Here is a 24416-nt window from a genome sequence, read left to right as displayed (position 1 = left end):
TGAAATAAAATAAACTAATCGTTCATTTTCGTGTTGGGTTACTTCGGGCGGCCATCTTTGTTTGGTTGATGGTCGTACAATAAATGTGAGCCGTGATGACAGCTTCCTCTCTGCAGACGGAACATCTTGTTTGAACTCTTTGGAAGTTTCAAACAAACTTCCAAGAATCTCCTTCATTGGCAGCTGACTGATTATTTATATTTCCCATTAGTCCCACTGTGTGTATTCTTTGGTAGAAACTGGCTTATTTCTTGTGACTGGAATGTAACCATCAATGCAAAAGTCTCAAAAGCCAACTAATGGTCACATCTTTACACAAACAGGACTCCTCCCCACACCACATCTATATTCAGCTCCCATCTTTACTCAAAGATCCTCAGGCTTTGCATCCTGTTATCTGTGCTGACGTGACGGCGCTCACCTCTCGCTCCCCCGGCTGTGAGGGCTCTCAGCGAGGAGGAGGCCTCAGCATGCGACTGAGCAGACATTCCCATCATTCCACTGCTGGAGCTCATGGAAAGCATCGACTCGGCCGTCAAGGCGGACATGCTCGACGCGGACATGCTCTCAAACGAATACTCGGCCGCAGAGCTGCTGCTGTAGCTGCCGGCCTGCATGGAAGAGGCCTGCATGGAAGAGGCCTGCATTGAAGAGGCCTGCATGGAAGAGGCCTGCATGGAAGAGGCCTGCATGGAAGAGGCCTGCATGGAAGAGGCCTGCATTGAAGAGGCCTGCATTGAAGAGGCCTGCATTGAAGAGGCCTGCATGAGGGCCGATGAGCCGGAGACATGTCTCTGCATGCTGGCAGCAGCGTCAGTTGAAACTCTTTGCTCCACATTTATCATTTTTGTTGGTTCTTCAACAAGAGCTGTGTGAATGCAAACGACAAGCACATTTCTCACAATGTGCACCAGTGCAGACACAGAGTGCAGACACAGAGTGCAGACACAGAGTGCAGACACAGAGTGGAAGCCAGAAGCCGATTTAACAATGGAACCAAAGCCAACGCACTGGAGCAAGTGTATTGGTTCGATTGTTAAACTAAAGTGTTTTTTCGGTGCAATCAAAGCGTCTTTTCAGGCCAATTAAACACACTGAGACCGTGTTTAATGCAGCAGAAACTTACTGATGACGTTGAGGGAGGATGTTGCAGAGCACTGTCCAGACTCATTTTGGGCTCTTATGGTGTATTTGCCACTGTCTGCAACTGTGGCTTCACAGATCTCCAGCGTGTACAGAGTCCTGGAGCGGCTCAGTCTCATGTTGGATGTGACAGAGATCTGCAAAGAGAGAGAGTTGTGTTGAGAAACGCAGGTTTCTTTTGCGACATTCACCCCCAAAACAACCACAAATGCTACTCACAGTCATGTTGTCTTTCAACCACTCCACTTCAGGGAACGGCTCTCCGGCCAGTTCACATGTGAATTTGACATTTTGTCCCTCGTTCACATTCTGGGACCGGGGCTGCACCAGGATGTGCGGTGCTGAGCCCACAGAGGACAGGACCTCACGATGGACCATTTCCTGTTTCATGACTTCCTTGCAGATTTCATCTTTTGCTTTGCTGCTTCTGGAGCCTGAAAGGGAAACACATGTAAGAGTTTTTGTCAGGAAACCACTTGAATGCTTCTGGCTGCGGGTTGACGAGGGTTGCTGGTTGTCTTACCTCGTACACTGACTGTGCAGGTGGTCGACACCACTCCAGCTCCGCTGGTAGCAGTGCACTTATACCGCCCGCTATCAGAGACCTCCACTTCATAGATCTCAAGATAAGCTGAGCCGTACTCCTCAAAGATTTCATACTTCCCTCCCTCAGACAAAGCCTATCAATCATAAGAATATGATTCAGTTGTGTCACTTTTTACAACCATAAAAAATTGCCATACAGTTAAAGTGTTATAATCAGTTACCTGTCCGTCTTTCGTCCATGAGATGGCAGGTTTGGGCTCTCCGGTCACCTTCACCGAAAGCTTGACGATGGAGTCAGCGGCTGCGGTGACGTCACTGAGTCCGACCGAGAAAGACGGCTTCTTGTCAAGAGCTGGTGACATCACTCTCTTTGGTGACTTGATTGGAGAAGTCTCAGATTGAGTTGGGGATTTGGGAGTTGGGGACTTTGGTGTTGGGGACTTTGGAGAGACTGGAGACTTCACCCTCTGAGGTGACTTGATTGGTTCAGGCGACTTAACTCTCTGAGGAGATTTGACCGGTTCCGGGGACTTGGCCTCTGGGGAGGTGATCCTGGTAGGGGCGACGACTGTCTCCTTGGACTCAGACTTGCGTATGGCCAGAGTGAAATGGGCCTCTTGCTTGCCTCCAGCATTTTCCACCAGCAGAGTGTAGCTGCCTTCATCTGACGTCTCGACGGCTGAGATCTCGAAGGAGGAGCTGTACTGAGTGGAGACAATGTGGTGGCGGGCAGAGGAACCAATAGCTGTTCCTTCGTGCAGCCAGGCAATAGAAGGTGTTGGCTCGCCGTCCACATCACACTCAAACCTGGCAGGGCTTCCCTCCTCCACGGTCAGAGACCGTGGCTTGGTCAGGATCTTGGCAGGAACACCAGGCTTCTCCCTTGGCTTCTCAACAACGGTGGTGGTCTTCTTCACAGTTTCAGTCACACTCTCCTTCACTGTTGTTTTAGAGGAGGAGACGTGATACACCTCTGTTCTGGTCATTTCTGGCAGATGGGCGGATGGAGGCTCTTCATCTTTGCGGAACGAAGAGAAGGCAGCATATTCTTCTCCTGCCACATCCAACGTCGCATAGTCGGTGGTCTCTCCTTTGGTGTTCTTACAGACCACACGGTACGTGCCGGCATCTTCAGTCACACAGTTGTTGATCTTAAGAGTCAGAACCCCAGAGATGTTGGTCATGTGATATTTGCTTGTCTGATGAATCTCTTTCCCATTGTGGAACCACTGGACTTCAGGCTCTGGTTTGGTCTGGACATTCAGGGTGAACCTTGTGCTGGACCCATAGGGCACACGATGGGATCGCATCCTGATGGTAATACGTGGGGCGTGGTCAAGGCTGAAAGGAGCCTGGGTCACCACCTCAAACGTCCTCTCCATCGATCGTCTCTCTGATCTCAGAGCCTGCTTTCTCTCTTCATACCTGGAAGCATAGTCAACTTTAGGAAGGGTCACTTCAGTCATGGCAGCCCGTTCTGGGGTCGGAGATCTCATCGTGACTTCAGGCATTTGGAGCTTCTTGATTGGTTTGGGAACATATTCTGAGCTAAAAGATGTCAGGTGCTCAGAATCAAGTTCCTGAGAGACAGTCGCAGCAGTGACAGTTGATTCCCTTTTGAAGGTCCGAGTCTTCTCCTCAAACTCCATGCGCCTGAGTTCACTCTTGTAAGTGGACATCCTCTGAGCAGTTGAGTGTGGGCGCAGCAGCTCCTGGTCCTCCCTCTCTTCGTGCACCCTTTGCTTTTGGCGTGGAGGTTTGTATGTGGCTTTGTCGTGACGCTGGCGGAGGTCAACAAAGCTCGGGCCAGCCTCATATTTAGATGGAATTCGGTAGGAGTCGTATGTTCGGAATTCTTCTCCCTCTTCGTCATCGCTGTAGACTTTTCTTGGAGATGAAGGACGCAGGGCGGACAGCTCAAAGCGAACCGGGCTGAAGCTAGGTGGAGAAGCAGAGTAACCGTACTCCAGCTCTTCCTCCAGACGAAGCCTCTCCTCCTCAGTCCTCTTCATGGACAGGTACTCGTTCACAGGCAGCAGCAGCTCCTCGTCCGACAGGTCGCCCAGGGACCTCCTCCTGATCCTGCGGTAAGCCTCCATGTCAGGGGAAAGAGTGCGATGCCTTGCAGGCCTCACCGTCTCCAAGTCATCCTGAGTCATGGACGAGATGCGCCACCTCGGCTTGTACTGGTCCTTGATCCTGATGGGCACCTCATAGAACTGCTCCCACCTGGAGAGGCGGATACGCTTCATCCTCTTCTCCTTGATTTTATCCATCGGCTCAGGGAACTCGTACTGATCCCGCAGAGTCTTGTACCATTTCATGTCAGAGAGTGGCTGGAAGTGTTTTATCTCCACGTCCTCCTCGAGAGCAGATGGGTTGATGACGCGAGGAGGCGGGACATCATAGGGCATACGCAGCCTCTTCTCATCGGCCCGCTTCTTCTTCTCATCCTTTTCTTTCTTTATCTCCGCCTCGGTCTTCTCACCCTTCTTCGTCGTCACAGCAGGTTTGAACATGGTGGCGGCCTCCCTGACAGCCTGAACTGCTGTGGGTGGTAAAGGTATGAAGACAGTGTCAGACAGAATCTGAGACAGCCTAACCTTTTTCTCTAGTAACTCCTTTCCAGCCATCAATTTCTTCTCCTTTTCACTGGGCTCATATTCCTTCTTGACATGAGAGACGCGTTCCACTTTGAGCATCGCCTGGCAACTGGCAGACCCAGCAGAGTTGGTAGCAGTGACTCTGTACACACCAGAGTCCTCAGGGAGAGTGTCTTTCACGTGAAGGATGAAGTAATCCAGACCCTCATGTACAACCTCAATAGATGGTCCAAAGGCTAAAGGCATGCCATCCTTCTCCCACTTCAGCGCGGGACGGCCCGACACTCTGATCTCAAAGCGCACGTTCTGGCCCTCCCTGCACTCCACGTTTGCGAGCAGGCGTTTGAACATGGGCCTCAGGGTGAGGTCTGCCGGTTTCGGTCGAGGAACCACGGTGACCCGGGCCTTGCAGCTGTCGTCCCCGAACCTGTTACGGGCCACAACACTGTACTCGGCATCATCCTCTTCGTCGAGTTTGTGGATAATCATCTGGTACAGACCCTTGTCGTTGATGAAGGTGTATTTCTTGTCATCTTCTCCAGGGATGAGCTTCTGTCCGGATTTGTGCCACATGACACGAGGCTCTGGGTGAACAGTGATGGTTACGCCGAAGCGCAGATCCTCACCAATGTAGGCTGTACGGTTGACCAGAGGAAGGGTGAACTCCGGGGGCTTCTGAAGCATCCTAGCAGTGTCGACTCTGCGCTTTGTTCTCTTGACTACGCGGGTGGTGAAGAAGTCCCGGTAAGATCTAACGCCGTTGATGAACAGCTCTGCGTAGGTACTGTCCTCACCGTACTCATTCACAACCTTGCATCTGTAGGTGCCATCATCCGCTCTTGTGACCTTGTTGATGGTGATTACAGCCAGACCATCTTCATACTCAATTTCATATTTGTCACCAGCTTCAAGTTGCCTGACGCCACAGTACCATGTCACTTCAGTAGTGCTATCATAGTTGTCAATGTTGCAGATGAATTTCACATTGTCTCCCTCATTCTTCACTGCATTGCCAATCTGGCCTCCAACAGGGCCGTGTTCAAACGAAGCAATCTTCACCTTGGCGATGAAGACCCCACGCTGGGCTCTGATGGAGCCCCCGCTGGCCACACGAGCGGCAGAGACCACCGTCTTCCACTCTTTCTTCACCATTGTCTGGTAGTATCTCTTGTGCCTTCCTGTTTGTATCGCTCTAGTGCCGATCTCCTCTGTGGGCTTGGTCAGCCATGGATGTGCCAGAGCCTCAGCAGAATTCATACGATGCTTACGTTCCTTCGTCATTAAGCGGTCGGTGAAGTCTAATGCCTCGACACTAACCTGCTTGAAGGACTCGTCATCGTAGCTGTAAGCTGCATTTGAGATGTTGTCAATCATCTGTTGGTTGGTCTCAGCTGTGAATGGATTCAGTCCACTAAGAAGCACGTAGGCAAGGACACCAACGGACCACATGTCCGTGACACTGCTAACCACGTCACACTGGTGCATCTCAGGAGCAGCATACTCTGCAGTGGTGTACTGGATCTTGATTTGGTCTCCAGGTGTCAGGTGTCTGGACTGGCCCAACTCAATAATCTTCACATTAGAGCTGGTTCTAGTTGTGTACACAATGTTTTCTGGTCTGATATCAAAGTGTCCATAGCTCTGAGAGTGGAGGAATTCAAGAGCTACGCAGATCTGCTTGATGTAATTGACAATCTCCCGCTCGTTCAGTTCAAACTCCGCTGTGTTGAGGCGCTCAAAGATGTCAACGCCAGAGATAAAGTCGTAGATCATCACCAGCTCCTCGGGGCTTTCGAACGACTCGTGGAGGAGAAGGTAGTTGGTATGTTTGGCCAGATTCAATGTTGCAATTTCCTTCTTGACAACTGCTTGATCGGCGCCTCTCACCTTGAAGAACTTAGCCATGTAGGTCTTCTCAGAGCTGATCTTCACACAGCGGTGGACAATGCCAAACTGACCTCTGCCCAATTCCTCTGCAATGGCATATTTGACATGCAAGTTCTTGACTTCAGAGTTATGCTTGCCCTTGGGGACACGTCCTGTGTCGTCCACCTCCCTGTCGTAGAGCAGAACTCTGGATTTGTCCTCCTTGGTCATGACAGGTCCGCTGGTCTCAGATGGAGCACTCTGTCCAAATTTGTTCTCAGCGATGATTCTGAACTGATAGCTGGTTCCTCCAAAAAGATTGGTAACGGTGTAGTGGGTGTCGCGGGACTGGGCAACACGCTCCCACCTCTCAGCAGTGGTGGGGCACTTCTCAATGATGTAGTTAATGACCCTGCTACCTCCATCGTTGGCTGGGGCCACCCAGTTCAGTGTGACGTTGTCTCTGGCGACGTCACTGGCTTTGATACCACGTGGAGGATCAGGAACGTCAGCGACATCCAGCTCAACTGTCTGCTGGTCAATGCCGAATCTGTTCTTGGCACAGACAATGTAGAAACCAGCATCCTTCTTCTCGACTCCGTTGGTGAACACCAAAGAAGTAAAGGATCTGGTGACAATGACCTGGTAGTGGCCATTGCTGTCAATAAGATCTTGTCCCTTCTGCCATGTGATGACAGGATCTGGTTTGCCGCCGAAAGGAATCTTGATATTGACAACCTCTCCACGCAGGGCGGGGATGGCTTCCTTGTCCTTCAGGTTCTTCGGCAGGTTAATCTTGGCAGGAACTGGAAATGAAAGAATTTGTTGAAGTATTATATTTGAGTTACATTTCAAAATGAGTTCAACATGTTTGCATTGGTTTACAAGTCTTTACAAGTTTACAAAACAATGATCTAGGAATTGGGTATCTGTGAGCTTACTTTCCACATCCAGAGAGACTGTAGCACAGATGGAGCCTCCCTGGTTGGTGGCCCTGACCTGGTACACGGTGGAGTCTTCATCATCAGCCTCGGTGATGACCAGCTGGTGGTAACCTCCCTTGAACTCCTGTATCTTAATCTTTTTGCCATCGGAGTGGACCTCCTTTCCTCGTCTGAACCATTTAATCACAGGCTTGGGTTGACCTGTGATCTTGCAGACGAGGGTAGCATTGCTCTTGAACTTGACACTCATGTTCCTCAGCTCTTCCTTGAAAGCAGGAGCACGAATCTCAACAGCTGCGGCTGGAACGATGGCGGCGGTCTCCTCGCTGAAGTCACTCTGTCCCCCGAGGTTTTCGCACTTCACACGGAAGATACACTCAACGCCCTCAGTGAGGCGCTTGACGGAGAACACCGTCTGTTTGATCTCGTCTGTGGTCACTGGAGTCCAATCGCTCCATTCCTTTTTGTCCTTCTTGTGCTTCTTCTCAAGGCAATAACTCTTAATCTTGGAGCCGCCATCGCTGAGTGGAGGCCTCCAGGAAACCACGCAGGAGTCCTTGGTGATTCCAGAAACAACCGGTGACAGAGGTGGTGAAGGTTTCTCTGTGGACCAGAATATATGAAACCATTGTCAGGACCTTTGCAGTATACATAAGTACCTCTTAACATGTGGATTCATGAGGTGTATTAAAGTCATATGCTCACATTGTAAGTCAAATAATGAATTCACTAAGTATTTAGACAGATGGATTGGATATTGCATTAAACTTACCCAGCTGGCTCTTGATCAGGATTGGGGATGCGAGTTCCAGCGGCTCACTGTTGCCATAGCGGTTCTGGGCGTACACACGGAAGAAGTATCCGGCGCTGTCGACAAGATTGGCCACGCGGCAGGAGATGCCGTTGATGGATGACGACACCAGGTCCCACTCGGTGCCCTCTTTGTCCTCACGCTTCTCCACAATGTAGTTGGTAATCATGCAGCCTCCGTCGTCCTTGGGAGCTTTCCAGCTGATGATGACGGAGTTCTTCAGGAGAGCGTCCAGCACAATGGGACCCTGAGGGATCTCGGGTTTGTCTGGAAACAGCATAGATATACATTATAAAAACGTGTATTTATTATAAATGTATTATGTATTGCACAAGATGATGAATGTAACCAAAGTGGCCAAAGAGATTGAAGTGTTGTAAGTGTTTGTTGTCTCGTGGGAGCTCAGCTTGTGATGCAGCCTGACAGCAGCGGGGAGGAAGGACTTTCGGCAGCTCTCCCTCAGACACCATACTTTTGTGTACTAACTGCTATAAATGCACATCAACATACCGTAAATCTCCACATTGAATGCGGTGTCGGCCCTGCCGAAGTGGTTGTGCAATCTGATCCTGTATTTGCCTCCATGAATTCTGCGCTGCACGTTCTTGATCACCAGGTGTGTGTAGTGCTCGGTGGTCTCAATGCTGGTGTCCTCTGTGTTCTCCAGGGTCTTGGCTCCATGCAGCCACATGATATCTGGCTCAGGACGGCCGATGTAGACGGCGTGGATGCGCAGAGTAGATCCCAGGCCAGCGTAGTAGGTTTCCTTCAGCGGGTAATCAGGGTGGAAGGACGCTGCAGCCTCCAACACCAGAGTGCCTGTAGTCTCAGCTTCTCCGGCGTCGTTGATGGCCTTGCAGGTGTACTCTCCCTCGTCCTCCTGCTGATCCGTCATAATAGACAGCGAGTGGTTGCGGCCATCAGAGCTCATCTCATACTTGCGAGACTCAACAATCTCCTTGCTGGCATGATACCACTTGATGTCAGGGAGAGGTCTGCCAATGATCTGGCACTTCATGACGCCAGGCTGGCCCAGCTTGGTAGTCACTTCATCCATTTCCTTTCTCAGGCCTGGTTTAGTTTCCACTGTACAAACAAGACAAGGATGATTATTTAGGAAAGGTGTGTCACACATAGTAAAGGTGAAAAGCAAGTAAAGTCATATCACAGTGTACTCACCACTCAGTTTGGTCTTGATGCATGTGGCAGTTCTACGAGGTCTACTCATCCCCGTCTCATTCTCAGCAAACACTCTGAACTCGTACTCTGTTGCCTCAGCCAGTCCAGACATGGTGAACTCCTTTTCCTTCAGTCTCTGCTTGTTGGACTTCTTCCAGGTGCTCTCAATGGACTTCCTGTACTCCACCCAGTAGCCCAAGACCTCCTTTCCACCATCGCACTCTGGTGCTTGCCAGCGGATGGTGATGAAGTTCTTTGTTACGTTCACTGTGTCGATCTCGCCTGGTTGACTTGGTTTGTCTGGAAGAAAAGAAGCAAAAAAATAATTGTTGACTTACTGACACCAACAATGACCACTTTGCCTTCTGGTGTTGTTTGAAAAACTTTACTGAGAGAGAGAGACAATTATCGAAAGTTGATTAAATGATGATTGAAGAAAATACAATCAACTATCGTGATGCTATTGATCATCAGTAAGAGGAGCCTCACCGAATGGATCCTTGCATGTGACGGGGTCAGACACGGGACCAGCCTCGCTCTCGCCAATGTTGTTGACAGCAACGACACGGAACTGGTAATCAGCGTCAGGGGTGAGTCCGGGCAGAGTAAACATGGTGGAGGTGATCTTGGTCTGGTGTCGGGACCACGTCTCAGCGGACACCAGCTTGTACTCAACAAAGTAGCCAGTGATGGCAGAACCACCGTCGTACTTTGGTTTGGACCAAGCCAAGGCCACCGAGCTCTTGGTGACGTCCATGATCTCTGGCTGGGTGCTTGAAGGCTCAGGGGGACCTGGTTTAAAACAATGCAGAGTATTCTTTGAGTCATTACTAAATGGTCTCATGCTGTTGAAAGACTAAAGAAGAGGAACACTTACAGATAGGAGCCTGGGGTACCAGTGGCTGCTCTGACTTCAGAGAGGCGCTGATACCGAAGGAGTTTTCAGCTGTGACCTTGAAGTGGTACTCTGTGCCCTCCTTCAAGCCCTTGACAGCCAGCTGAGTGTCGGTCACTCTGGAGTCCACAGTGTACCAGGCATTTCTGGCAACCTCGCGTCTTTCTACGATGTAACCCAGGATCTCTGAGCCGCCGTCGTCCGTGGGCATCTTCCAGCACACCTTGACAGAGTTGGCCTGAATCTCCTCGAAGACCAGCGGTCCCTCCGGGGCATTTGGACGGCCGATGACCTTCACCTTGATTTGGGCCTTCTTCTTGCCAACCCTATTCTCCAGCAGGAGGTCGTACACTCCAGAGTCACTCCTCTCAGCTCCCTTGATCACCAGCTCACTGGTGTCCTCCGTGGAGGCGATCATGGCCTTGGTGGAGATAGTGCCGCTGTCCTTGGACCACTTGCAGGTTGGCTGAGGTTTACCCTTGATGGGCAGAGAGAGTCTAACCACACCTCCATGCCGTACCACGTACACGTCTTTGTATTTCAGCTCAAGGTCATAGTCAGGAGATTCTGGAGGACAATGATAGTTATACAAATGAGTTTAATTCAAGATTAGTTTTGAACAAATACAAGTGACAGCAGGTAGTTAATGTCCTTACCGAGCATCTCGGTCACAGACACAGTTCCAGGGACTTCAGCAGGCTCTCCAGAGCCGCCGGCGTTGCAGGCCATCACACGGAACTTGAACTCCTCTCCTTGTGGCATTTTGGTCAGTGTGTACTCGCAGATTAAAGAAGGCGTGGTGTTGCACTTGATCCAAGGATTGGTGCCCACCTTCTGCATCTCAATCAGGTAACCGTCCACCCTCGCATCTCCCTCATCATCGGGAGGACTCCAAGCCAGTGACACAGAGGATGTGGTGGTGTCGGTGATCCTCGGGTTCTGAGGGCAGCCAGGTGGATCTGAGCCGGGAAGAAGAGCGTGTCAGTATGTTAAAATAAGCTGCTAAAATAAGATATGATGAGTCTGTGTTTGCCCGTTTAAGACTGTTGGTGCCACCCCACTGCAACTATGCATTCAGTTGTATCTGAACAGTTTAACTTAACAAGGCTTTCTTTGAAACGGTTGCCTTACCGATGGGATCTGTTGCCACTGCTGGTTTGGATAGCAGACTGGGTTTGCTGAGTCCTCTGGCGTTGATGGCAGTGATTCTGTGTTCATACTCCAGGCCCTCGATGAGCTCCGTGGACCTGTATCTGGTCATGGTGATGGGATTCTTGTTGGCACGCACCCATCTGTCAGACCGGACTTCTTTGCGCTCGATGATGTATCCAGAAACCTCAAGGCCGCCGTCTTCATCCGGCGGGTTCCAGGCCACGGTCATGCCGTCGCGAGAAACATCAAAGATGGTTGGACGGCCAGGAAGTCCAGGCACACCTGTGGAGGACGAGAAACGTGTTACCATACCTCTGTGGACGTACGTCTCTCTGTCCATTAGCTCATCCTGTGGCCCTAAAAAGAGCAAGTCTTACTCGTCAAGCTCCTGCAGGTGATGATCTCAGTTTGAAGGAATTCTCCAGTGCCGTAGCGATTGATGGCAGCGGCACGGAAGACGTACTCGTCTCCCTCGTTCAGCTTCTCAAACTTGAAGGTCGGTCGGCTGACAGACTCGCAGACGGGCACCCAGCCGGGCCGGTGAGCGTCACGCTGCTCCACCACATAGCCGCTGATGGGAGCGCCGCCGTCTCTGGCTGGAGGATCCCAGCTGCAGCTGACGGTGGTGGCATCGATCTCATCGATCCTGATGGGTCCCTGTGGCTCATCAGGTTTAGCTGATAAAAGAGGATTCACAGGATTAATCGTTACAGTCAACGTGATGGCCTGGAACGTAAACGATAATACAGTATTTGGTATTGATTGCCCTTTTATTGGATATTTAGAAATGACTTCATCAGCAATAAGCAAAACAACAAAAGAGGGAGTGTTACTTACAGAGGATGATGACCTTGATGACCTCCGTGATAACACCGACAGCGTTCTTGACCTCCAGGGAGAAGTCACCGGTGTCGTCAATGGTGGTGTCGGACACGGACAGTTTGGAGAACTTGCCGGTGCTCTTGATCTTCACACGATCTGTGTTTTTCAGCTTGTTATCTCTGAAGTACCAGGAGCAGACTGGGGGAGGCCTGCCAATGAGGGGCAGGTCCAACTCCAGAGTCTTGCCGGCCAGGACGTTGATGACCTTCTGGGGAATACTGGAGAAGTCCACCACCGGCATGACTGGGAAAGAGAAAGGAGCGATGGAACAATAATGTAACTATGGTTTGCGTCCCACTTTATTTAGTAACTCGATTATGAACTGAGCTGAATGTAACTGCGGCAGAAAATCCTGAACATGTATTTCTAACTTATCTCTTCAACCCGTGGGCTTTGCGAGAGAAGAAGTTAGAAAGACATGCAAGGGAGAGTGTTTTTAGTGAACGTTTCTGCGGTTACCTCTCTGTTCCTGTACAGTGATGGCAGTAACGAGCTCTTTGGGCTCACTGGCTCCTCTGCTGTTGACGGCTCGGATCCTGAACAAGTACTGCTCGCCCTCGTTCAGCTTCTCGATGGTGTGCTCAAAGTCCGTGGTCTTCAGCGTGGCCACTTTCATCCACTTGTCGGTGCCAAACTTACAGGCTTCGATGACGTAGCCCGTCAGCCTGCTGCCACCGTCGTGTTCGGGCTTCTCCCAGCCCAGGACCACGGTGCTCTTGGTGACGTCGATCATCTCCAGCTTGTTTGGCGGCAAAGGCACCTCGCAGACCTGGATGATGTCGGGAGTCTCGCAAGGCTCACCGATACCATAGATGTTCTCGGGGAGGACCCGGAAGTAGTACAGCATGCCCTCCATGAGGCCGTCGACCTTGTACGAGGTCTTACTGCACTTGGAAGTGACGGTCTTGTAGGCTCTCATGGAGGCCTCGCGCCTCTCGATGATGTAGTTGTTGACCGGAGCGCCGCCGTCCACAGCTGGGGCTTCCCAGGAAATGGTGATAGACTCCTTGGTCAGCTCCTTGATCTTGATGGCTCCGGTTGGTCCAGGAGTATCTGACAACACGATTACATGGTGTCAATATGGAACATTTCCAAACGCTACTGTAACTTTGTAATATGACAATTCAGTTCAGCAACATCTTCATCAACTTACCATAGACCTTGACCAGAATGTTGACTTCCTGTTTCCCGGCAGAATTCTCGGCCACCAGCGTGTACTTGCCGGCGTCGTAGCGGTGAACCCGATCAATGATGAGCGTGGTGGACGTGGCGGTGACCTCGATGAAGCCTCTGTTGTGGAGGTCAACGCCAGGTTTGCTCCAGGTGATGGCGGGAGCGGGACGACCGGTGACGTTCACCAGCAGGCGGAGGGATCCGCCAGCGCGCAGGCAGATGGTCTTCTTCAGGTCATCGTGCAGCTCAAAGTCAGGAGTTTCTGTGTGAGACAGAAACCATTCATAAATATCTTGCAAAGTTGGCAATATAAATGTTAACACATCATTAAAGACTTACTTAATTATATTTACTTCATTGGAAGAAGAAAAGTCAAGAGTAAAACCTCGTTTAAACCTGGTGTGCATGTTGATTTATGTGAATGGGATGTTGGATTAAAGTGTTAAGTCTTATTTGCTGCAAAGAAGTATAAGAAACATGAGGAAGTATAAAGACACTGAACTCTTAAGACCGGCCTAACAACATTTTTATTCAGCAAGGTATGTTTTACCGTGTTGATTTATTGTCGGCTATTCATTTTCTTTAATTATGGGTTGCTTTAACTATGTTTTTACAATATATTGGCTCTGTGGCAAGGAAATGAAAAATGAAATGCATTATTAATGTTATTATTATCATTAATATGATACATCTCGTCTCTATAAAGGTGACTTCCTTACCAAGTCTCTCTACCGGCTCAGTCTCAGCACACGGCTCACTGAAGTCTCCGGTGCCGTTGATGTTGATGCCGGCGACTCTGAAGCAGTACTTCTTTCCTGCAGAGAGTCCGGTCACCACGTGCTCTGCGGCGCGTAAAGTCTTCTCATGGGCCTTCTTCCATTCCTCTGCTCCGGCCTCCTGCACCTCCAGGATGTAGCCCATCACTTCTGCTCCTCCGTCCTCCACGGGGCGCGACCAGGCCAGGCTGACGCTGTCGGCGTGAGTGTCGGTGATACGAGGGATGGAAGGAGGAGCGGGGGTGCCTGAGAGGGGAGGACACAGGACAGGGTTCACATCCTGACAAAGACTTTTCCATGACTTTAAACCAAATGTTCATGACTTTAAACTAAATGTTCATGACTTTAAACTAAATGTTCATGACTTTAAACTAAATGTTTATGACTTTAAACCAAATGTTCATGACTTTAAACCAAATGTTCATGACTTTAAACCAAATGTTCATGACTTTAAACTAAATGTTCATGACTTTAAACTAAATGTTCATGACTTTAAACTAAATGTTTATGACTTTAAACCAAATGTTCATGACTTTAAACCAAATGTTCATGACTTTAAACCAAATGTTCATGACTTTAAACTAAATGTTCATGACTTTAAACTAAATGTTCATGACTTTAAACCAAATGTTCATAACTTTAAACTAAATGTTCATAACTTTAAACTAAATGTTCATGACTTTAAACTAAATGTTCATGACTTTAAACCAAATGTTCATGACTTTAAACTAAATGTTCATGACTTTAAACTAAATGTTCATGACTTTAAACTAAATGTTCATGACTTTAAACCAAATGTTCATGACTTTAAACCAAATGTTCAAGACTTTAAACTAAATGTTCATGACTTTAAACTAAATGTTCATGACTTTAAACTAAATGTTCATGATCAAACATTGTGTGAAATGTGTGTGTAGACAGTAAAAAGTGATAAAATGTAGTATTTAAACTAACAATGAGGATTCAAAGCATACAGTAAACCTTAAATGACTCAAATGAATGAGAGACAATAGTTGATTAAAAGAATAAACATTTATATAGATGCCTGTATGTATGCTGCTGATATGTTGAGCCTCTTTCTTTTAAAAGCAGATTCATTATTTATAACTAAATGAACGTCATGAACACATGAATATAACACAATTACACCACTTTTACACAACTTTGTGGATTTCATTTTTAAGGAAATAACCATTTTAAACTCCAGAACTGTTCCAAGTTTTCCATGAGCCTTTGAAACCCTGCAGGAGATCAATAGATCTGTGGTATCTAAAGGGATCTACTGATGTGGTTTCAACATGGCCATGTGACGGGTGTGAACAGACTCACATGTTGGCACTCTGCAGACAGCATACAGAGAGATCTCGCTGGCCTCGCTCTCTCCGGCCTTATTGATGGCTGTCACTCTGAACTGGTAGATGTTGCCTTCGGTCAAGCCGGACACCTTCAGCAAGGTGTCCAGGAACGCTCCGTCCCGGTTGACCTTCACCCAGCGGGCGCTCTTCCTCTCACGCCTCTCCACCAGGTAGTGCACCAGCGGGCTGCCGCCATCGCTCTCCGGCTTCAGCCACTCGATGGTGGCGAAGTCTTTTCCTGACACCAGGATCTCTGGAGCGCCGGGAGGAGTTGGCACAGCTGGAGGACAGAAAAGGCAATTCAGTGTTAGACGTTATGAGAATTGAAGTGTAATAGTCTCTCAGGGGTTTTGTCTTGCTTTCATTTTCATGGGACCCTTGTTTTGAGATGAAATAGCAGGATTTGATGATATTATCAACAATAATCACTTACTGAAAGTGTTTCTGGCCACCATGGGCTCAGACTGCAAGAGGACTCCAGCTCCGTACTTGTTGACCGCCCGGACTCTGAACAGGTACTCTGTGTTCTTGAACAGGCCGGTGATGTTGCAGGTGAGCTCTTTGCACTCGGCGTGCATGATGACCCAGTTGAGTCTGTTGGTGTCTCGCCTCTCTGCGATGTAGTGTGAGATGTCGTCACCGCCGTCCTCCAGAGGAGGCTTCCAGCTCAGGGTGCACGACTCCTCCGTGATCTTGCTGATCTCAAGGCAGCCTTCACAGACTCCAGGGGTGTCTGGAAAGAAACAGGTGAGTTCATTGTCATATCTCAAGATAACTATGACAAACTAATACTGAACACAAAGCATTCTCTCATACCGAGCACTTTGACGTTGACCTCAGCGGTCTTTGTTCCGCTCACGTTCCGGACCGTCAGGATGTACTTTCCGGTGTCTTCTCTGTCACAGAACTTGATGATGGCCATGGCCTTGGTGTTGGTGTACTGCAGGTGGTACTTTTCACACAACTCCAGATCCCTGCTGCCCTTTGACCAGGAAGCCTTGGGGTCCGGTCTGCCTCCCACTGCGGCGTCCAGAACCAGGTCTGAACCGGCTCTGACCGTGACGGTTTCGGACAGGAGTTTGCTGTCCAGTTGGGCCTTTGGAGGCTCTGTTGGGTGGAACAAAGGAACATGATTCATTCTCCATGTTTGAGCCTCGAGGTGTTGCTCACGCTAACTTAACACGTTGGACTTTTTCATCTTCATGTTATTGTTTCATTAAATACTTGATTGTGATTGATTGATGGTCTTGTATCACAATCTCGGATGCAAATCTTACCGAAGTCGGTCTTGCACTGCACAGACCCCGTGGACGCTGAGGGGATGCTGAAGACCTGGTTGGCGTTCTTGGCGATGACTCTGAACTCGTAGGGCTCTCCTTCTCCCAGGGCGGTCACGGTGTAGAACGTTTCTATCACGTTGGTGTAGTTACACTTGAGCCAGCGGCCTTCACCGGTCAAAGTGTACGGCTTGCGCTCAATGATGTAGCCCACGATCGGACTACCACCATCATTCAGTGGAGCCGACCATTTGAGGGACACAGTGGATCTTGTGACGTTTGTGACTTCTGGCTTACTTGGTGAATCTAAAAACAGATCAGACATGTTGGATTAATGGAGTATGAACTAGCAAGCCACTTGATAGCATGACTCTAAGCTGCTGAAACTCACCAACTGGGTTTTGAGCGACTGCTCCCTTGGAGGCCTCGCTGGCTTTGCTCAGTCCAGCACTGTTCATGGCATAAACCCTGAACTGGTACTCCAGGCCTTCAACCAGGCCCTCCATCTTGCAGTAGCAGTCAAAGCAAGGGATCTTGTTCTCCCTCACCCACAGGATATTGTTCCTTTCCTTCTTCTCGATCCAGTAGCCCGTCACCTTACTTCCGCCGTCATGATAGGGCTCCTCCCATTTGAGGGTCATTGTGTTAGCGGTGACATTGAACACTGAAGGCCTTGTTGGAGGGCCAGGAGGGGCTGTGATTAAAAAAAGGGATTTTGTCATCATCTCAAAGTCACCTTAATGCCAGCCTGATTTGGTAGAATACTTTTTACAGGTATTAACAGTCAAAGAAATGCTTTAAAAGTATTTCTTTATTATTCATGCGTTACATTTGTGAAGTGTGTGGAGTAGTACTTACTGAAAGGATGCTCTGCAACAATCGTCTCAGACTCAGTGTGCTTGCTGACACCAAATCTGTTCTCAGCAGAGACCCTGAACGTGTACTGCATGTACTTGGTCAGGTGACTGACATCCAGAGTTGTGCGCTTGACGCTGGAGTTGATCAGCTGCCAGGCGGTGGAGCCGGACTCTCGCTTCTCCACGATGTAGTTGGTGATTGCGGTGCCACCGTCGTCCTCTGGTGGTTCCCAGTTGATGACGCAGGACTCAGAGGTGATGGATGAGATTTCGATGGGTCCGGTTGGAGGAGTGGGTCTACCTGTGACATTAACTTCAATAGTGAAGGTCCTGGTTCCAGCTATGTTCTCCAGAGTCAGGTAGTATTTACCACCATCTCCTCTCATGGCCTCCTTGACTGAGATGCTGGTTCTGTCCTTTGTTGTTTGGATGGAGACTCTGTCAGAGTTCTTCAGCCTCATCTCTTCTAGCTTCCAGGTGACCTTAGGAGCAGGTCTTCCACTGATGGGAACATCAATGATGAAGGTTTTGCCAGAGCTACATGTAATGAGCTGGTTGGTGATGTCACTGAGGTCAGCGGCGGGTTCAATGTGAGGCTCTTTGACCAGCACAGGAACCAGAGTTTCTCTGGGTGTGCTGGTACCAGATTCATTCTTGGCCTTCACACGGAAGTCATACTCATCCCCCTTGTTGAGCTTTTCAACCACATAGGTGAGGTTATTGGTGTTGGCAACCACTACCCACTTGTCTGTACCCTTTGCCTTGGCCTCAATGATGTAACACTGGATGCGGCTGCCGCCGTCATGCTCTGGTTTCAGCCAGCCCAGAGACACAGAGCTGTCTGTGGTGTCCAGGATGTCCATTCTCTTTGGAGATGCTGGCTCTGCGGTGGCAATGACAGGCTCAGTGAGCTCAAGCGCCTCACCCACGCCGTGCTGGTTCTCGGCTGAGACCCTAAAGAAGTATGGCACTCCCTCCAGCAGGTCCTGGATCTTCAGGACGTGCTGCTTGCATTTGCCACCAGACTGCTGCCACGTGCGGCGGCTAGCCTCGCGCCTCTCAACGATATAGTGATGGATTCGTGCTCCGCCGTCATTGAGAGGAGGCTCCCAGATGAGTGTGACCGAGCCCCTGGAAACCTCCTTTAAGACAACGCCTTGTGGCGGTCCAGGAGTGTCCATGACCTTCACAGTGAAGGTAACGGCCTTGCTGCCACTAGCGTTCTCCAGGTTAACAGAGTATTTGCCTGTATCATTTCTTGAGCAGTTCTCAATGCTTAAAGAACTGTAGCCGTCTGTAGTTGTGACCTCTGACATGGCACCCAGCTCGCCTTCTTCCTTCACCCAAGTGGCGTTGGGAATTGGCTTTCCTCTGAAGTGAATGCCCAAGCACACTGAGCCTCCAGGCTTGACAATGTGTGTCTGCCTGAAGGTGGCGTCAATATCCACCTGTGGCGGCGTCAGCCTGTCCACAGCCTGAGCCGGCTCTGGGATCTCCTTGTCCTCGCCTCGACCCACATGGTTCATAGCTGCAACATGAAACCTGTACTCCGCTCCTGTCTCCAGACCAGTCACCGTGTAATTAGTTTCTGCCACCAGCTCCTCGTTTACTCTCTTCCATTCGGTCTCTTCTCCCTTTACCATTTCAATAATGTAGCCCATGATCTCCATGCCCCCGTCGTCAGCAGGCCTGGACCATTCCAGGCTGATGGAGGTGTTGGTGGAGTCAGACACACAGACCACAGACGGAGCACATGGAATATCCTTTGGCTCGGCGGCTTTGATCGGCATGGAGATGTTGCTTGGAGCTCCAACACCGGCGTCGTTCACGGCCATGACTCGGAACTCGTACTCCATGTCCTCTGTCAGGTGGAGCACCTTGTGAGCACATTCAATGAGGGGCTTCTTGGTAGTCACCTTGTAGAACCGGACAGTTTTCTTTTCCCGTTTCTCCAGGAGGTAATACTGAATGGGGTTTCCTCCGTCAGACGTTGGCGCTGTCCAGGACAGTGTGATGCTCTCTCCGGTCGTCTCAGTAGCATCAGGAGTGCCTGGAGCATCAGGAGTAGCTGAGGGAAACAATGTTGATAGATTAGTGCATTATCTGTAAAATAAATAAAACTAAAAACATAAATATCACATTTAAAAAAAAGTTTCCACTTACTGTATTGCATCTGTGCAATGACGGGGCTGGACTCCAAAGGTCTGCCGACTCCAAACTTGTTCACAGCAGAGGCCCTGAACTGGTACTCGTTGGTCTTGATGAGCTTGGTTACATTAAAGGTGCACTCTGTACATTCGTCAGACACCAAAGACCAGGAGATCTTGGCAGTCTCTCGCTTCTCGATGATGTAATGTGTAATCTCTGAGCAGCCGTCGTTCACTGGTTTGTTCCAAGTAAGAGTGCATTTACCCTCTGAGATGTTGCTGAAGGTGATGGGTCCCACCGGCTCCCCAGGTGTGTCTGCAACACACATTAGAGAGAGATTGGAGTTATAACATGAATAAATAAATGAGTGCAAAATAGCACTGTGTTATAAAGCCTAAAGCTGCCAAAACTGCGTACCTTGGACTTGAACAAGGATGCCCTCCTTCCTGCTTCCAGACCCGTTCGTGGCCTCCACAGTGTAGTGGCCACTGTGGCTACGATCAGCGTCCCTGACGAACAGGGTGCTGGATCCAGCAACATTGATGATGTCCATCATCTTTTTGGTGACCTCCACATCGTCTCTGAACCAGACGACCTTGGGAACAGGGCGTCCAGTGATGGTAACCTTGAGCCTAATGTTGTCTCCTGCCTTGACCGTCAAACCCTCGAAGTACTCTGGGCCAAACTCAATGTTTGGAGAAGCTGGTTTAAAGGAAATGGAAATGTATTAGGACGGTAATTAGCAAAAAATGTGACAACTCAAAGTTGAATGACAAAGAAATAGCGAGGAACACATTTAAACTTCTGATATTACAGTAATCCTCCAAGTTCTTTCTACTCACCATTCTCACTTCTGACCACAATCAAGCCCGAGGAGTTGGAGGGAGGACTGACGACCCCGATGGCATTTCTAGCCGTCACTTTGAACTCATAGCGTTCATTTGTTGCCAGCCCAGTGACCGTGTGCTGGCAATCGTGTACCTCAGACAAGTTGGCCTTGAACCAGCGTCCATGTCCTTGGCGTTTCTCAATGCTGTAGCTGGTAATCTTGCTACCACCATCCCGTTTGGGGGCATCCCATTTCAGCGTCACGGAGTCACTTGTCACATCAATGTAGTCGGGCTGACCAGGAGGATCTGGAAGAAATCAGATGAAGCTTTGAATTTATTTTTGCTGAAGTGTTTTGTTAAGAACTATAGCTATTGTTCCAATATTCTGCATGCTATAAGTATAACAAAGAAACAAAATAATATGATGGTCTGAATCTGCACTCACCGACAGGACTGACCGCCATGATCGGCTTGCTCTCGTCACTCATTCGGCTGATGCCGGCATCATTCTGGGCGTAGACTCTGAAGGAGTACTCAAGACCTTCAATGAGTTCTGAGATTCTGTAATCCGTTTCTTTGATCAGGATAGTGTTCACCTTCTGCCACATGATGCTGTTCTTTTCCCTCTTCTCCACATGGAAACCCTGGATGGGGGTACCACCATCATAGATGGGCTGCTCCCACTGGATAGTCATGCCATCGTTGGTGATGTTGTATACAACGGGCTTGCCCGGTGGGCCTGGAGGCCTGAACTGGTGCTTGGCAATGACCATCTGTGAGATAAGAGGCTCGCTGACACCGTATCTGTTCTCAGCACGCACTCTGAACTGGTACTGGATACCCTTGATCAGGTTGGCGACCTTAAACTGAGTGTCCTCGACACTGGAACAGGCCATCTTCCAGTCAGACTGGGAGGTGTCACGCTTCTCCACAGCGTAGCAGGAGATGTCTCCACCACCGTCGTCATTGGGTTCATCCCAGGAGATCATGATGCTCTCAGCTCTCACTTCATCCAGGCGGATGGGTCCAACAGGCTTTGATGGAGGTCCAAGTGTAGCAACATAGATGTGGAAGGATTTCCTGTAGACTTTATTGTCAAGGGTCAGAGTGTATTTACCCTCGTTGTCCTTAGTTACATTCTTAATCATTAGGGTGGCTTTGTTTTCTGTCTTCTTAAAGCGGATTAGGTCACTCTCCTTTAGAGGCATGTTGTCCTTCAGCCACAGGATAGAAGGTTTAGGTTTACCGATGTATGGAAGCTCGATGTGCACATTGTGACCCAGACGAACATTGATACGGCCACTTGGGTACTCTGCCAGGCTGGCCTCAGGTGTGATAATGTAGTCAATAACCTTGATTGGCCCAATCTCAACAAAGTCGCCTTGTCCCTTCTCATTCCTGGCAGCAACTCTGAAGAACACCTCTGAGTGCTCCTTGAGTTTCTTCACTTCAAACTCACACGGTCTGCTGGTCCCTCCCAAAGACCATTCCTGGTCCTTGAGCTTCTGCTCAATGACGTAGTCAGAGATGATGCTGCCGCCGTCGTAATCGGGCTTCAGCCACTGCAGAGTGACAGAGGTCTTTGATGAATCCTTCATAGAAACCTCCTTGACTGGCCCTGGAGTCTCCGTGGCCTTCACAGGCTCCAGTGTGTCACATGGATCACCAACACCGTTCTCATTCTCTGCTAACACGCGGAAGAAGAAGGATGTCTTCTCTGAGAGGTCTTCAATGGTGTATGTTGTGTCTGTGCATTTGCTTGCCACTGCAGAGTAGGATCTCTTGGAAGAGTCCCTTTTCTCAACAATGTAGTTTGTGATCTCAGCACCGCCGTCAAGAAGTGGAGGCTCCCAGCAGAGAGTAACCTTTCCACGGGTCACGTCCTTCAGGACCAGGCTCTTGCACTGAGATGGAGTATCCTGGACCTTCATGGACAGGGTTAGCGACTTTGGCTCTCCGACACCATTCTCTATCTTCAAGGTGTACTTTCCGGTGTCCAGCCTGGTCACCTCACGCATTACAAGAACCGTGGCGGTGTCCGAGTGGTGGAACTCGTATTTGGGGTCCTTGTCGATGCATTCTTCTCCCTTACTCCAGGAAGCAGTGGGAGCCGGTCTGCCCTTTAGAGGAACAGAAAGCTCCACATCCTTGCCAGCCTTCACAATATAATGAGTTCTCATGGCCACATCTGAGTCAATCTGGGCCGCCTCTGTGAAAGTCATGAACAATAGACATTGTCACACTCTAAAAATGAACCAGCCATATGTGTTACATACTGAACACACTTCACATTTTCAATTTTTTTGATTAATTTACCCAGGATGTCCTTAGCTTGCACGGGCTCTGTCATCTCCAGAGGCTCTCCATGGCCAGCACTGTTGACAGCAGAGACTCTGAAGAAGTAGTTGACATCTGGTTTTAAGTCGTGTACTGTGTATTCTGTTGTCTTGACCTCTCCCCTGGAGGTAATCATAGCCCACTCTGTTTCTCCCTCAACAAGCTTCTCCACCACGTAGCTGGTGACCTCACTGCCTCCATCCCATTCGGGCTTGGACCAGCCCAAGGTGATGGATGTCTTGGTGGAGTCCACCACCTTCAGCTTGCAAGGCTCATCTGGTAGATCTGTTAGTAGAATGTATTTCTTTAGTGCACTGTATTTATCTCCTGTTTTGTTGGAAATCTGTACATATTAGACCACTTACCAACTGGGTCAGCAGCCTTGTAGTAGTCTGATGCATCAGAGAACGGACCCTCTCCGGCCCTGTTAATGGCACAGATGCGATACTGGTACTCGTTTCCTTCTGTCAGATGGTAGACGGTCTGTTTGATGTCAGCGACAGGGTCTTTGTAAACTCTGATCCAGCGCAAGCTCTTCTTGTCGCGTCTCTCCAGGTAGTAGCCCGTCACTGTGCTACCTCCGTCTACACCTGGCTTGTCCCATTCCACCACCATAGTGGACTTGGTGATGATATTCACCTCAGGAGTATGAGGCTGCCCAGGAGTTACTATCAAATTGTGAAACAGAGATGTCAAGAAATTACTAAATTAAATCAAAGATTTAGTATAAGCCACAAGAACAATAGATGAGTGCTGCAGAGTAACGCATTGAGTGTATGTAGATTGTTACCTAAACAGCACCCTCACACTGACATAAATATACAAATTCACGGCATTCTACAACCCAAAACTTACCAAAGGCGTTCTTAGCAATGACCGGCTCTGACACCAGTGGCTCTCCAACGCCGCACTTATTAACGGCCATTACGCGGAACACATACTCATTTCCACGCAGCAGCTTGCTGACGGTGACGCATGTCACCTCTTGTTGGTCTGAAATTGTCGACCAAACCACTCGGCTGGTTTCACGCCTCTCAACAATGTAGTGGGTCACTGGGAAACCTCCCTGGTCGGACTCGGGCACAGGCTGCCAGCTGAAGGTCATCCTGTCTGCTGTGATGGAGTTGAATACAATGGCACCGGCTGGGATTCCAGGTTTGTCTAAGGGGGGTAAAAGTGACATATGATCATAAAATACAGGAATGATTAAATACTATGACATTAGAGCATCTCCACTTACATTTGACATATTCAGAATTATGGAAATATAAAAAGGTGAGGCAAGCATTTCTAAATACCTAGGATTTCAATCCTGATGTTTGCAGATGCTGAACCCAGAACATTCTTGATCTTGACTTCGTAAGAGCCGGTGTTCAGACGAGCAGCATTCTTGATCAGCACTGCAGTGGAGTCGGTGGTGCTTTCAATAGACAGGGTAGAAGTTGCTATCAGCTCTTTTCCGTCCTTGAGCCACTCAATGGTTGGCAGAGGCTTGGCGATGATTCCAACTTGAAGCTTAACTGAAGATCCAGCCTTGTACTGAACCACATCGAGATACTCTGGAGGAAGGTCAATAGCTGGGGCACCTGTGGGACACGAGATATTGATGTAAGTAATATATAAATAAATCCAATGAAATGAA

At 49.2% G+C, this 24416-nt stretch overlaps 1 protein-coding gene across 1 annotated transcript in view; it reads right to left on the bottom strand.

Annotated features, from left to right (window-relative positions):
- Positions 1–24416, bottom strand: part of ttn.1 (titin, tandem duplicate 1) — a 170205-nt gene that overhangs the window by 1797 nt on the left and 143992 nt on the right. The window contains exons 177-207 of the mRNA XM_068601488.1: positions 24073–24360; positions 23630–23935; positions 23140–23442; positions 22754–23059; positions 20883–22646; positions 20450–20743; positions 20025–20309; positions 19623–19922; positions 17461–19527; positions 16994–17296; positions 16603–16908; positions 16142–16432; positions 15759–16058; positions 15300–15605; positions 13914–14216; positions 13175–13456; positions 12481–13074; positions 11977–12264; positions 11517–11816; positions 11119–11421; positions 10644–10946; positions 9970–10554; positions 9582–9884; positions 9093–9392; positions 8424–8999; positions 7875–8180; positions 7100–7705; positions 1911–6964; positions 1667–1823; positions 1363–1577; positions 1127–1280 (exon numbers count right to left, since the gene is read on the bottom strand). Of these exons, the coding sequence (XP_068457589.1) occupies positions 1127–1280; positions 1363–1577; positions 1667–1823; positions 1911–6964; positions 7100–7705; positions 7875–8180; positions 8424–8999; positions 9093–9392; positions 9582–9884; positions 9970–10554; positions 10644–10946; positions 11119–11421; positions 11517–11816; positions 11977–12264; positions 12481–13074; positions 13175–13456; positions 13914–14216; positions 15300–15605; positions 15759–16058; positions 16142–16432; positions 16603–16908; positions 16994–17296; positions 17461–19527; positions 19623–19922; positions 20025–20309; positions 20450–20743; positions 20883–22646; positions 22754–23059; positions 23140–23442; positions 23630–23935; positions 24073–24360 (18048 nt within the window). The remainder of the gene's footprint in view (positions 1–1126; positions 1281–1362; positions 1578–1666; positions 1824–1910; positions 6965–7099; positions 7706–7874; positions 8181–8423; positions 9000–9092; positions 9393–9581; positions 9885–9969; positions 10555–10643; positions 10947–11118; positions 11422–11516; positions 11817–11976; positions 12265–12480; positions 13075–13174; positions 13457–13913; positions 14217–15299; positions 15606–15758; positions 16059–16141; positions 16433–16602; positions 16909–16993; positions 17297–17460; positions 19528–19622; positions 19923–20024; positions 20310–20449; positions 20744–20882; positions 22647–22753; positions 23060–23139; positions 23443–23629; positions 23936–24072; positions 24361–24416) is intronic.

The sequence above is a fragment of the Clinocottus analis genome, unplaced genomic scaffold, assembly GCF_023055335.1.
Source record: "Clinocottus analis isolate CAN_PGR_092001 unplaced genomic scaffold, fCliAna1.0.p SCAF_50, whole genome shotgun sequence".
NCBI lineage: Eukaryota > Metazoa > Chordata > Actinopteri > Perciformes > Cottidae > Clinocottus > Clinocottus analis.
The sequence above is the reverse complement of the archived record's forward strand: the minus strand, read 5'-3'. Positions and strand labels throughout refer to the sequence as shown.